At 39.6% G+C, this 12280-nt stretch overlaps 1 protein-coding gene and 1 non-coding gene across 9 annotated transcripts in view; both read left to right on the top strand.

Moving 5' to 3' along the window:
• CCDC158 (coiled-coil domain containing 158) overlaps window positions 1–12280 on the top strand; it is a 71322-nt gene that overhangs the window by 33443 nt on the left and 25599 nt on the right. For all 8 annotated transcript variants that reach the window (XM_072942027.1, XM_031689010.2, XM_031689020.2 and 5 more), the window contains 6 exons: window positions 823–1020; window positions 2168–2650; window positions 4562–4751; window positions 6583–6735; window positions 10143–10255; window positions 11404–11562. In XM_072942027.1, the coding sequence (XP_072798128.1) occupies window positions 823–1020; window positions 2168–2650; window positions 4562–4751; window positions 6583–6735; window positions 10143–10255; window positions 11404–11562 (1296 nt within the window). The remainder of the gene's footprint in view (window positions 1–822; window positions 1021–2167; window positions 2651–4561; window positions 4752–6582; window positions 6736–10142; window positions 10256–11403; window positions 11563–12280) is intronic.
• Window positions 7347–7448, top strand: LOC116276742 (U6 spliceosomal RNA). The gene has a single exon (XR_004186240.1). It is a non-coding gene; the product is annotated as a U6 spliceosomal RNA (small nuclear RNA).

The following is a 12280-nucleotide window of genomic DNA, read 5'->3' as shown; positions in this document are numbered from 1 at the left end:
CCTTGTACCTGTTTTGAAAATCTTGGAGATTCACTGTCTGAAAGATCCTCAGACCCATTCGCTCCTTTTCATTCTTGCTGTGACTACTGCTTCGTCCAAGCCCCTCATTATACCTGCATCAGGACGTCATCTCCTTACTCGGTTCCTAACTCCAGTTTCTCCCCTCTTCAGTCCAGCCTATATTCATCTTTCTGAAATACAGCTCCCAGTGTGTCTCCCACCCCCAAATTACTCATCCTATAAAGTCAGACTCCCTGCTTGAGGGTGATAAGTCCTCTAAAGATCTGTGTCTTTGTTTCTCCTTCTCTGACCATGGAGTTTTTGCCAACAGTAAACACTCACTATGTATTTTTTGAGTGATTGAAGAGGGAGGTCATTCTATTCACAGCCCAGTTGCTAATCCAATCCCAGTACTGAACGCTATCCTGCCATTTCTTAAGCAGTAAACCAAATTGCTATTGATATTCCTTCAAGCTTTTGAGCATTTCTTTGTTAAAGGAATACACTTGACATGAAACATAATGCCTTTGTTAGAAAATTGATAACAGGATGACTTCAGAAATCTACAGTATTTTCCACTTCATTGCATGTTACTTGGGGTCTAGTCTATTGAGATTTACTTATAAAGCTAGAAATCATAAGTGAATAAAATGTTATTTTTCTAAGAAATCATTGTTCTTAACCAAGCCATTAAAAAGGAATCAGATTCCAAAATCAAAGGCTTCTCAAATCACATAAAAACTCCAAAGATGATGTAAGGGAAACTGGGTTTTATTTTAACTATTTAATAATAGGGCGAAAAGCTTACCTCATTTCTTGTAGGCTGATCTCCATAAACGAGAGAAGGAGCTGAGTCTGGAGAAGGAGCAGAACAAGCGTCTGTGGGACCGAGACACGGGCAACAGCATCACCATCGACCACCTGCGGCGGGAGCTGGATGACAGGAACATGGAGGTGCAGCGCCTGGAAGCCCTCCTCAAGGCCATGAAGAGCGAGTGTCAGGGCCAGATGGAGCGGCAGGTCAGCAGGGCCGGGCGGCCCCTCCAGGGTCTCTCCTGGGAAAAATGCACTCTGTGTCTCACTGGTAGAGCTTTTGTTTAAAACGCATGGGCCTAAAATAGCTCTAAAGTAGAGCTGTGGATTCTGTGAGCAAGTGATAAAGACCTGTTGTTTATTTCTATATTGTTAACCACTTGTTACATTAAAAACGTTAAGCTTTATCTCATTTTTGTACATTGTTGAGTAATGAAGCTCCCATCCAATTGCCTTTTCACTTTGGTCAAGAAATTGGTAACCTAATAATTGCTTATTTCAGAAAAGCATCAAACCATGGGGAGATCTGGGGAACAGCAGGGTTGATGGTTTCCAACAGATTTGTTTTTGTTTTTGTTTTTGTTTTTGTTTTTGTTTTTGTTTTTGTTTTTCCCTCAAAAGAAACGTTCCTCTCCTTTTCCCCCAGACTGACTAGGACTGATACCCATGCAGGATGGGTAGCCTCTGTTTCAGTGCACCAGTGGTGAGATGTAGGATGCTTTATGAACAGCAGGGGACCTTCAGTACTGGAATGGCATGATTCCAGTGTCAGTGGTTACCATAGAGACCATGTGTGAAAACCAAAGAGTAAGCTTCCCCAGCTGAGAGAGCAAACCAAAGGGCCTTGGCTTAGCCCCAGGCAAAGCCCTTTCCTTATTCTCTGGCCCAACCTGGCCAAGAATAAAGGTGAAAGGAGCGATTAGAAGTTGGAATCTTACTCTTTTCCGCACAAGGACCAGAGAATGTATGTTGGATAAAAGCCATTATTCACTTTTCCCTCAGAAGCAGAATTAATGGGCAGGTTGGAGGGAAATAGAGCTGTTGTCTTCAATCCCACACTTCCCCCTATTGCCCGTTGTCCGAACTTAAATTGGTACAGAAAACATCCTCCGAGGAAACTTGCCAGACTCCTCCCCACCCTAGAAAACCTTTCTGGAGGAGTGTTATTACTTAATCAAGGCCTCTCCACGTTGGTCTAATTAACTCGTCAGTCTGTGATCTGTATGAAGTCTGATAGCAAAACCACCTGAAGCATTATCAGATTCATGATTTCATGTTTTTGAGCTAATTTGTCGTATCCCTCAAGGCCTCTACCTCTACCAAATCCATGAAATTTCTCTTCTTTAACAATCAGATGGCAGCAATTCAGGGAAAGAATGAAAGTCTAGAAAAAGTGTCCTCCTTGACTGCTCAGCTTGAATCCACCAAAGAGATGCTCCGCAAGGTAGTGGAAGAGTTGACAGCCAAGAAGATGACCCTGGAGAGCTCGGAGAGGACCGTGTCAGACCTGACGGCTTCCCTACAGGAGAAGGAGAGGGCCATCGAGGCCACCAACGCGGAGATCACGAAGCTACGCTCCCGCGTGGACTTGAAGCTGCAGGAGCTGCAGCACCTGAAAAATGAAGGGGACCACCTCAGGAACGTGCAGACGGAGTGCGAGGCCCTCAGGCTGCAGATGGCAGAGAAGGACAGAGTGATCGAGATCCTGCGCCAGCAGATCGAAAACATGACGCAGCTGGTGGGCCAGCACGGCCGGACGGCAGGCGCCATGCAGGTGGAGAAAGCCCAACTGGAGAAGGAGATCAACGACCGGAGGCTGGAGCTGCAGGAGGTCAAGGTCTGTGCAGGGTTCCGGGGGTTTCCGGGCTTGGCTGCTGGAATACCTTTTTCCCCTGGGTGAGGTTGACCTCATTTCCTGGAAGGAGGTTCTGTAGGACAGTTGTGGACACTCCAAAAGTGTTTGTGTCAGGGTGCAAATGTGTGTTTTTGTTAGAAAGGATCCATTCTTTTGTTAGACTTCAAAAGGAGTGGCCTCCAGATGGTGCAGAATTCCAGATTCAGAGAAAAATCAGAAAATGCAGCTTCTTTATGAAGCCTTTCCTGATCCCACAGTTTGAAGAAGTATCTTCTCCCTCTTCAGACAGACCTAAATTTGACCCCATCTCTCACCACTCAGTAACTGTAAAACACTGGACTATTTGCTGAATGTTGGCTTCTATGTCTGTATACCAAACCAAAACCAAAAAACAAACAAAACAAAAAATCCCATAAGTTTATGGGGTTACTTGAGGCTTAAATGAGAAAATGTATATCAAGGACTTAGCTTGGTTCCTGGTCTGTAGAAGATGTTTAGATAATATTAGTTCCTTTCCCTGATTCCACACTTTGTTTATACCTGTTGTAACCTGGATCACATTCTGTACTGCACTCTGTGTGTGTGTGTGTGTGTGTAAATAGCAGTGGCTCCTCTTCCCTGTAAGACTGCAGACTTCTTCAAGCAGGGTACATGTCTTATTCATCTTTGTATCTCTGCCCCATGACTTTGTGCCTTGCACCCAGCAGATGCTCAATGAATACTTATCAAAATTTAAAGCTACTGAAGGAATTTTTAAAAATTTAATTTCCTAAGCTTTATGTTACCTGTATCTGCCTGGTAACTAGTAGGAGACAAATCACATACAGCTTATTTTTTTCTTTCAACTTCTAACGTTTATTCAAAATTTGTGGTTTTCAGAGGCAGGGGAAGGGAGGGGGAGGGGAAGTTGCTCCACTGCTTTGAGGTTTCTGCTCATCAGAGAGGCCTTTCCTGACGAACTGTGTCTGGGTCCCCGAGACCACTTCCAGGTTCTCATTTACTAGGAGGACTCACAGGACTCAGCAGATAGTCATGCTCATGGATAGGATTTATTACATTGGAAGCATCTAAAACAAAATTAGCAAAAGGAAAAAGCACATGCAGGGTTTTTATATTGGGGGCTGATCATACAGGCAAGGGAGCAGTCTCCCAAAAGGAAAGCAGGCGTTGAGCGTAAATCATTTTGTTTGCAGAGCAGTTTAGGCACAGCGGGCCATTCTTACCCATTAGACTGGTGGGAACCCTCTCCAAATCCAGGCTTCCCGACCGGCCAACAGCCAGCCTGCCTGCAGGCTTTCAGAAGGGTAGCAGTCAGGCTCTCTTCCACATTCCAGCTTGGCTCAAGTAGCAACTCCTCCCCGTGTCATTCTCTACCCCCTCATCTTTTTATTCTTTTTTTTTTTTGTCTGTTACTATTATCTGGCTGTTAAGTATTTGTTGTTGTCAATCTGTCTTTCACTAGAATGTGAAAGCCCCAAGAGGACAAGGACATTGTTTTGTTTACGGCTAGAGATGGCCAGGGCAGGGGAAGGGCAGGGAGGCGCCTGAGCGCAGAGCTCAAGCAGGCACTCCCCTAGGGCCTCGCGCGCCTCGCCTGCTACGCAAAACAGGTGCTCAGTGCATTTTTTTGAATGAATGAATATATAGAACAGGAATAATGAAGGGTTGTGGCCAGTGATACTGGGAATTGACATCTAAGGTTAAAAGAAAGGTAAACTATTCCTTTTGTGTTTCCACTTACTATTGCTGCTTTATAATAAAATATAAATTCGATATCCTGGAAAATAGTGAAAAAATATTAAATATTGGTAGGATATTAATATGATGTCAGTTCTAACTATATAGATATTTTTTGTTTCTTACTCTGTTTTTTGTTTTTATACTTATATTTAGATTTTGAAAGATAAAAAAGATGCAAAGATACGGGAGCTGGAGGCCAGAGTGAGTGACTTGGAGCTGGAAAAAGTGAAACTGGTGAATGCAGGCTCTGAGCGGCTCCGTGCAGTGAAGGACATCAAACAAGAGAGAGATCATTTACTAAGTGAGGTGAAAACTAGTAGGAATGAGTTAAACAGTCTTACAGGTATGTTACTCTCGTTCAAATTCTGCTAAAGAATAGGAGTGCTCTCAGTGAGGTTCAGGGTGGATACTAGGACTGTTGGAAAAGAATGATTCCTCTTCCCACATTACAGACATGGAAAATCGTGCTGCCCCAGTGGAGATATTTCATCACCAAATCCTGATTCTTCTCCTTGAAGTGCTTCTGTTTCTTGCACTTAGTAACCATTCACTTTAATCAGCCCTCAGAGTCTATGAAATTCTCTACTGAGTTTCCAAGAGAAGGGTGAGGGAAGTGAAAACTTTGAGTCTTTTGAGTCAAATAGCTTTGATTAGAAGTTTGATAATGAAGCAGCACGTGTGAATACTTATGCAAATTTATGCAAATGTATTAAAACAGAGAAACCCAAGGCCTTACATTTTAAAATGAAACACTCCTAGTTCACCATTAGTGTGGTATAGGTATTGTTTAAGTCACACACACACGCACACCCAAGCGGTTCCTGGGCATTTACATTGCCAGATGTTGGCAGGCCCGGAGACAACAGTGAGGCCCCGGGCTAGGTGGGAGCAGACCTGTGTAAACGGGTTATAGTACAGTGGGTGAGGCACAGTGGGCGTGTGCTGGGTGCAGATGTAGCAGAGGGTGGAGAATCAGCCTCCGGTAGGAGGTGACATCTGTACTAAGTTTGATGGGGGAAAAGGAATTTGGCAGGTGAAAAAGAGGTAGAAGGGCAGTCCAGGCAGAGAGAACATTATGAGCAGAAGTATGAAGGCATGAAATAACATAATGTGACCTCAGAAGTATTTGTAGGAGTAAAAGTGCAAAGCAATGAGGACAAAGAAATGAGGCGGAATAGATAGGTAGAGCCAGACAGTGTGGGGCCAGCAAAGGTGTTAAATGAGAGATTGTTGTCATAAAATTTACGTTTTAGAAGGACAGTGTCAGCACGTAAAAAGAAAGGCAAGCCTTAAGGGACAGAGGCCAGCCAGTTAAGGATTTTGCAGTGGTCCCAGGCAAAGATGACGAGAACTTGAACTGAGGCAGTGGCAGTGAGAATGAGAGGCGAGAAAAGAATTAAGGATATTTTTGGAGATTGAATCAATGGTACTTAATTATCATAGGGGCTGTATGTGTTTCAGGTTTTAAATTTGCAGTACAGGGAAAACAATGATACCAGCACCTGAGAGAAGGAAACCAGCTTGGGGGAGGCTTGCAGCCAGGAGGGCGAGACATGTAGTCAGTGGAGGCCTTTGATTTGGGGGCACCAGGGCATCCATGTGGAAATATCTGGATAGACAGAGTCAGATCTCAGCAGAGAGGTCTTGGTTCTTTTTGTTTCCTTTATATGTAAATCTGTCAATGACATATAAAAATATAAATGTAGATAAATAGATAATTGAAAAAGTGTGTGTGTATTCTTGTATATGAATGACGAATATCAGGTATTTTGATAGTTACTAGAGATGAAAAATCAGATAAGACACAAGGCAGCCTCAGGTTACTCATCATGTCATGGAGATTCCTCTACCTACAGATAGAGGTTCATCCACCTACTGTTGTGGTGGATATGACTATCTAAAAAGGCTCAAGATGAAATAGATGTGAGCCAATTACACAGGCTGGAAAAAAAGCGGTAAATGGTAAGAAAGGAAAAGACCCATCCAAGCAAATTAAAAAAAGTTAGATCCCTAGAAATGTGTATGTTCATCTAATTTCTGTAACAAATGATGATGTAACTAAATGGAGTTTCTTTCAGCTCTAAAATTCTGATCATTAATTACAAATAAAATACACTTTATAACAATGGCTTAGAAAAAAGTAACCGTCTATGATTGATTATTATGTTGTACAGAGGACTATGAAGTCTTAAAAAGGAATTTTCGAAACAAAAGTGAAGAAATGGAAACTACTACAAATAAGCTGAAGATGCAGTTAAAATCTGCACAGTCTGAGCTAGAACAAACAAGAAATACGTTAAAGTCAATGGAAGGATCTGATGGTCACGGTATGCTTTAGTAGATATTTTTCCTTTTGTTTTTAATTCCCTAGGTCTGGATTTATTACAACACAAGCCCAGATACACTGCCTTTCACCTCTTCAGTGACATCAATGTGACATGATGTGAGAGACATACAAGAGTTGTCAGTGATGGGTGTTATGTAGCAAAAGTTCTCAGTTTTGGGAGCGGGAATTGTCATGTGCTTAATTTAATCCTAAAGTATCTGAATCTTTCCTTTTCTGTAGCTATTTCAGTAATTTCTAACAGACCTCAACGTCCATAAATGCCAATTAATTGTTTTTAAGGAAGTGTTGATATAAATACAGGTTACAGATAATTTTCATTCAACCCCTTATTTTTCACGTGTTCATTATTTATGTAAACTATGTATCTGTGGCTAATTGTCAGTTCCTGATTCCTTCTCTGAGATAAAAATGGAAAGGAGCCCTGGGACTTGAACTAATAGGATGAAGGGTCCCTTCTCACCACTTACACCTGTTCCCTTTTACTTTACTGCCCATATTAATTCAGAGAGAAAAGGTTAGTTGCTGTTTTGTATTATTCATATAATATTTAACTAAAGGCTACATTTTTCTATCTTAATGTTATATTTGTACTTGCTTCAGCAGCCTATATACCAAAATTGGAATGATACTGAAAAGATTATCATGGCCCCTGCACCAAGGTGGCACACAGACTCTTAGAGCATCCATATTTTGCGTGGTTCTTAGAGGTTCAGCTCTTTCTTTTCTGGTTAACACCAAGAAAATGATGGGGCTTGGCAAGGGCACTCAGGAGGCCCTTTGGAGTCTGCTCCCTCCTCCCTCCTCCACCAGAAAGAGTCCTTTCCTCAGTGCCCTCCAGGCATCTCCAAAACTGCCCCAGTCACATTACAGTTATTAAACTAAGCAGGTAATTCTGTATTTGCTGTTGAATATGTACTTTCATTGTTAAAATCATCTTAAAATAAAAAGATTATCAAGAAAATTACCTTTGAAGGCCAGCTATGATCCACTTAATCAGACCAGAATTCTTCAGAGTGGTGAGCAAATGATGCCAGACTTTTGATCTAATAAGTCAATGCGCTGCGCCTGTACTAACCCTGTTTTCGACAGTTTAGCTATAGGAACTGCATCTTGTTACCAAGAAGTCATACTTTTCATCCTTCAGTGGTTTGTTTTTAAAGAGTGGCAAGTTTGCTTTTTCTTCTTAACCTCTAAGCTGTACCTGGACCTGACTCAAAGTAGTGGCATTTTCAAACCTCTTTTCTCAGCTGACTGTAAGAAACAACATAGGATCATTTGACTCTCCAAGCAAGGTTGAGCTTTATTCATCCTTCCAGTGGCCTGCCATGTCTTAAGTATTCAGTGTCTACTACCTGTCTAGAATATTCTAATCCTGTCACCAGTTTTGATAAAATAATCACATATATGCTTATATTGTCAATTTGACTATTGAAACACTGAGTTCCAAGCACATGACAGTATCCATGAGACTGGAAATTGAATGGTTTGTGATATTACTGGAATCTTTCAGAAGATCACTAATAGTAGAAGTTTTGTGTGGTATTTTATACATGAATTTCTAGAAAAATTACTTCAGTAAAAATATTATATACATTATTCATTATATGACTATATATTTTTGTGTGTATATTTCCTATATGTGTAAGTGTGCATTTGGTCAGTGTTATTTATGTTGGATTTATGGCAAATTATGATGGTCAATGAAATTAATTACAGCAAGAAATCACAAAACATCATCTCATATATACATTTCTTGGCTCAAAATCTCTGAGTAATTGCTGAAAATTATTATATCCCAAAATTGTGAAATATGAAGGCCTTTTTTTTTAAACATTTTTTATTGATTTATAATCATTTTGCAATGTGTCAAATTCCAGTGTTCAGCACAATTTTTCAGTCATTCATGGACATATACACACTCATTGTCACATTTTTTTTTCTGTGAGTTATCATAACATTTTGTGTATATTTCCCTGTGCTATACAGTGTAATCTTGTTTATCTATTCTACAATTTTGAAATCTCAGTCTATCCCTTCCCACCCTCCACCCCCCTGGTAACCACAAGTCTGTATTCTCTGTCTGTGAGTCTATTTCTGTCCTGTATTTACACTCTGTTTTTGTTTGTTTGTTTGTTTTTCTTTTTGTTTTTGTTTTTTAGATTCCACATATGAGCGATCTCATATGGTATTTTTCTTTCTCTTTCTGGCTTACTTCACTTAGAATGACATTTTCCAGGAGCATCCATGTTGCTGCAAATGGCATTATGTTGTCAGTTTTTATGGCTGAGTAGTATTCCATTGTATAAATATACCACCTCTTCTTTATCCAGTCACCTGTTGATGGACATTTAGGCTGTTTCCATGTTTTGGCTATTGTAAATAGTGCTGCTATGAACATTGGAGTGCAGGTGTCATCCTGAAGTAGATTTCCTTCTGGATACAAGCCCAGGAGTGGGATTCCTGGGTCATATGGTAAGTCTATTCCTAGTCTTTTGAGGAATCTCCACACTGTTTTCCATAGTGGCTGCACCAAACTGCATTCCCACCAGCAGTGTAGGAGGGTTCCCCTTTCTCCACAGCCTCTCCAGCATTTGTCATTTGTGGATTTTTGAATGACGGCCATCCTGACTGATGTGAGGTGGTACCTCATTGTAGTTTTGATTTGCATTTCTCTGATAATTAGTGATATTGAGCATTTTTTCATGTGCTTTTTGATCATTTGTATGTCTTTCTTGGAGAATTGCTTGTTTAGGTCTTCTGCCCATTTTTGGATTGGGTTGTTTATTTTTTTCTTATTGAGTTGTATGAGCTGCTTATATATTCTGGAGATCAAGCCTTTGTCAGTTTCACTTGCAAAAATTTTCTCCCATTCCGTAGGTTTTCTTCTTGTTTTACTTCTGGTTTCCTTTGCTCTGCAGAAGCTTGTAAGTTTCATTAGGTCCCATTTGTTTATTCTTGCTTTTATTTCTTCTAGGAGAAAATTTTTGTCATGTATGTCAGATAATGTTTTGCCTATGTTTTCCTCTAGGAGGTTTATTGTATCTTGTCTTATGTTTAAGTCTTTGATCCATTTTGAGTTGATTTTTGTATATGGTGTAAGGGTGTGTTCTAGCTTCATTGTTTTACATGCTGCTGTCCAGTTTTCCCAACACCATTTGCTGAAGAGACTGTCTTTATTCCATTGTATATTCTTGCCTCCTTTGTCGAAGATGAGTTGACCAAAAGTTTTGAAGGCCGTTTTAATGAACACTTCCTTGAAACTGGCCAGGTGCCTTGGCGGAATCTCACTTGTCACTTTCTCATAATGTTTGACCATCATATTATAGTCACCTTTCAAAATTTGGAAACTTTAAAAACTAAGGCACAGTTTGCTTCCTTTTTTTCCAGCTATGAAAGTGGCAATGGGGATGCAAAAGCAAATCACAGCTAAAAGAGGTCAGATAGATGCCCTTCAGAGCAAGATACAATTTTTGGAAGAGGCAATGACAAATGCAAACAAGGTAACTTTTTTAGAATGAGGCTAAATATTAACAAATATGTACATACATTTGTGCATACCCCTCATCATATGGACTTACTTATTTCCTTTGTTTTTGTTCTTTCCTATCTTTTTCTCCCCTCCTTTTCTTTTATCCTAAATTTGCTCTTTTCTTGTTTTTCCATTATTTGCCTATTTGGAACCTAAAGCAGGGCTGACCCTCATCCTCCATGAGTGTACTTACGTTAAGAGGTCGCTGCTGCTATAATTAGAGACGCCTGCCCCCACTAAAGGAAGGCACTCATCAAAGCTCAATGACATTCCCTCAGACAGGAAGGAGGCAGCTTGAAAAGTTAATCCTTCTTTCCTTCTGCACCCTCTTCTACCTAACTAATCAGAAAAGGAAAAATTATTGGCATCCAAAATGTGTTATTACAGTTGTGATATCCTATTTCCTTATTTATATTAAGCATTTTCTTTCTGAAACAATATATATTTAAAGAAATGTAGACTCAGTAAGTTCAGGTCTATATTTTAACTTGGCTGCTATGCATTTGTTTTTTCTCCCTATTTCATGATGTTTTTTTAAAGGAATGAACTTGTATTAATGAAATTTATTGAATTAATGAACACCAGAGATTCTTCATGAGTTTATCAGCAAGTTCATTCTCATCACTGGACCATAGTGACTTTGAGGGTGGGAACTGTGAGTCCTATTTCTTTTTAGGACAAAGGGTCTATAGTACGCATTTGTGACATGAATATTCATCCTGGAAACAAAATAGAAAGCCCACAAAGCTTTTAAATAAATGCATCTTCTTTAAATCTCTTGTGTCATTTAAACAAGTTTCAATAGATTTGGTATATGGTCACCCAATCTCAGTTCACCATAACACTGTCTCTTTTTACTACAACCTAATTATTACATATTTTATAGGTTTTTTTCAAAGATCTATTAAGCTTAGAAAGAAGTAATAATACTAGTACAGATTAAAATGAGATAGTACATGGTAACAGTTCTAGCAGCTCCCAACTTCAACTCAGAAGCAATTAAATGGCATATGAATTAAACTATAGTTCACATATTTATGTAGTAGTTTTATATTTCCATCACATCTCAGCATCTACATCAGCATATTATTTCTGATATTTGCTTCTCTATAATTGTAGGAAAAGCATTTTCTAAAAGAAGAGAAGACAAAATTAAGCCAGGAATTGAGTACTGTTGTAACAGAGAAAAACAAGATGGCTGGAGAGCTAGAAGTCCTGAAATCTCAGGAACGCCGTTTGAAAGAGAAGGTTGCTAACATGGAAGTTGCTCTTGATAAGGTGGTTATTAGCTAAATATGTTAAGTAGTTACCAACTAAATAGTTATTAACTAAGGAGAATCATTCTGGATGAAAGCCCCATGTTAATAGGGGCCAAATCTGTCAAATTGGATTGTATCCCAGTCACGTCCTCCAAGGAAAAACTGTATCTTATAGAGAAGGCTGAGCTTTAAAAACACAGTCTCGATGCATACTTTTTACAAAATTGTCTTTTTTCAGGCTAACACAGTCACAAGAACAGTGAGATATAAGAAGTCATATGCTCCTGGTATCCTTCATGGTCTGAATAATTAAAAATGCCACCAATCTAACTTACCATCAAGAAGGACTTGAATGCTAGGTAGAATACAGTCTATTAATACTATCAATGAAAAGATAAAGTGATGCTAATGTCTGGCACTTTGTGGGGTCCAGAAAGTACAGGCAGAAAACACAGCTTAAATCATGAGAAGGATATTTTTGTCATTGCCATTAGCTGTAGAGGAGTAAATCTCTTTTTGTGTCGCCTGAAAACTCTGGAAGCCTAAAAATATACCAGAACTAGTCCTTTATTCTTGAAAAATCAGAGCCTTCATAGTGACAGAAAACAATCTGTGATTCCACCTATGCAAACTTAGATCTTAGAACATGATATACTGACTTGAGTTTGAGTTATGGTTATCTTTATGCAGATGTGTTTACATTGCTGAAACTGTTTGCTCATTTCATCCTTAATTTT

This window comes from Vicugna pacos, chromosome 2 (genome assembly GCF_048564905.1).
Source record: "Vicugna pacos chromosome 2, VicPac4, whole genome shotgun sequence".
Classification (NCBI taxonomy): domain Eukaryota; kingdom Metazoa; phylum Chordata; class Mammalia; order Artiodactyla; family Camelidae; genus Vicugna; species Vicugna pacos.
This window is presented reverse-complemented; position numbering and strand designations above follow the sequence as displayed.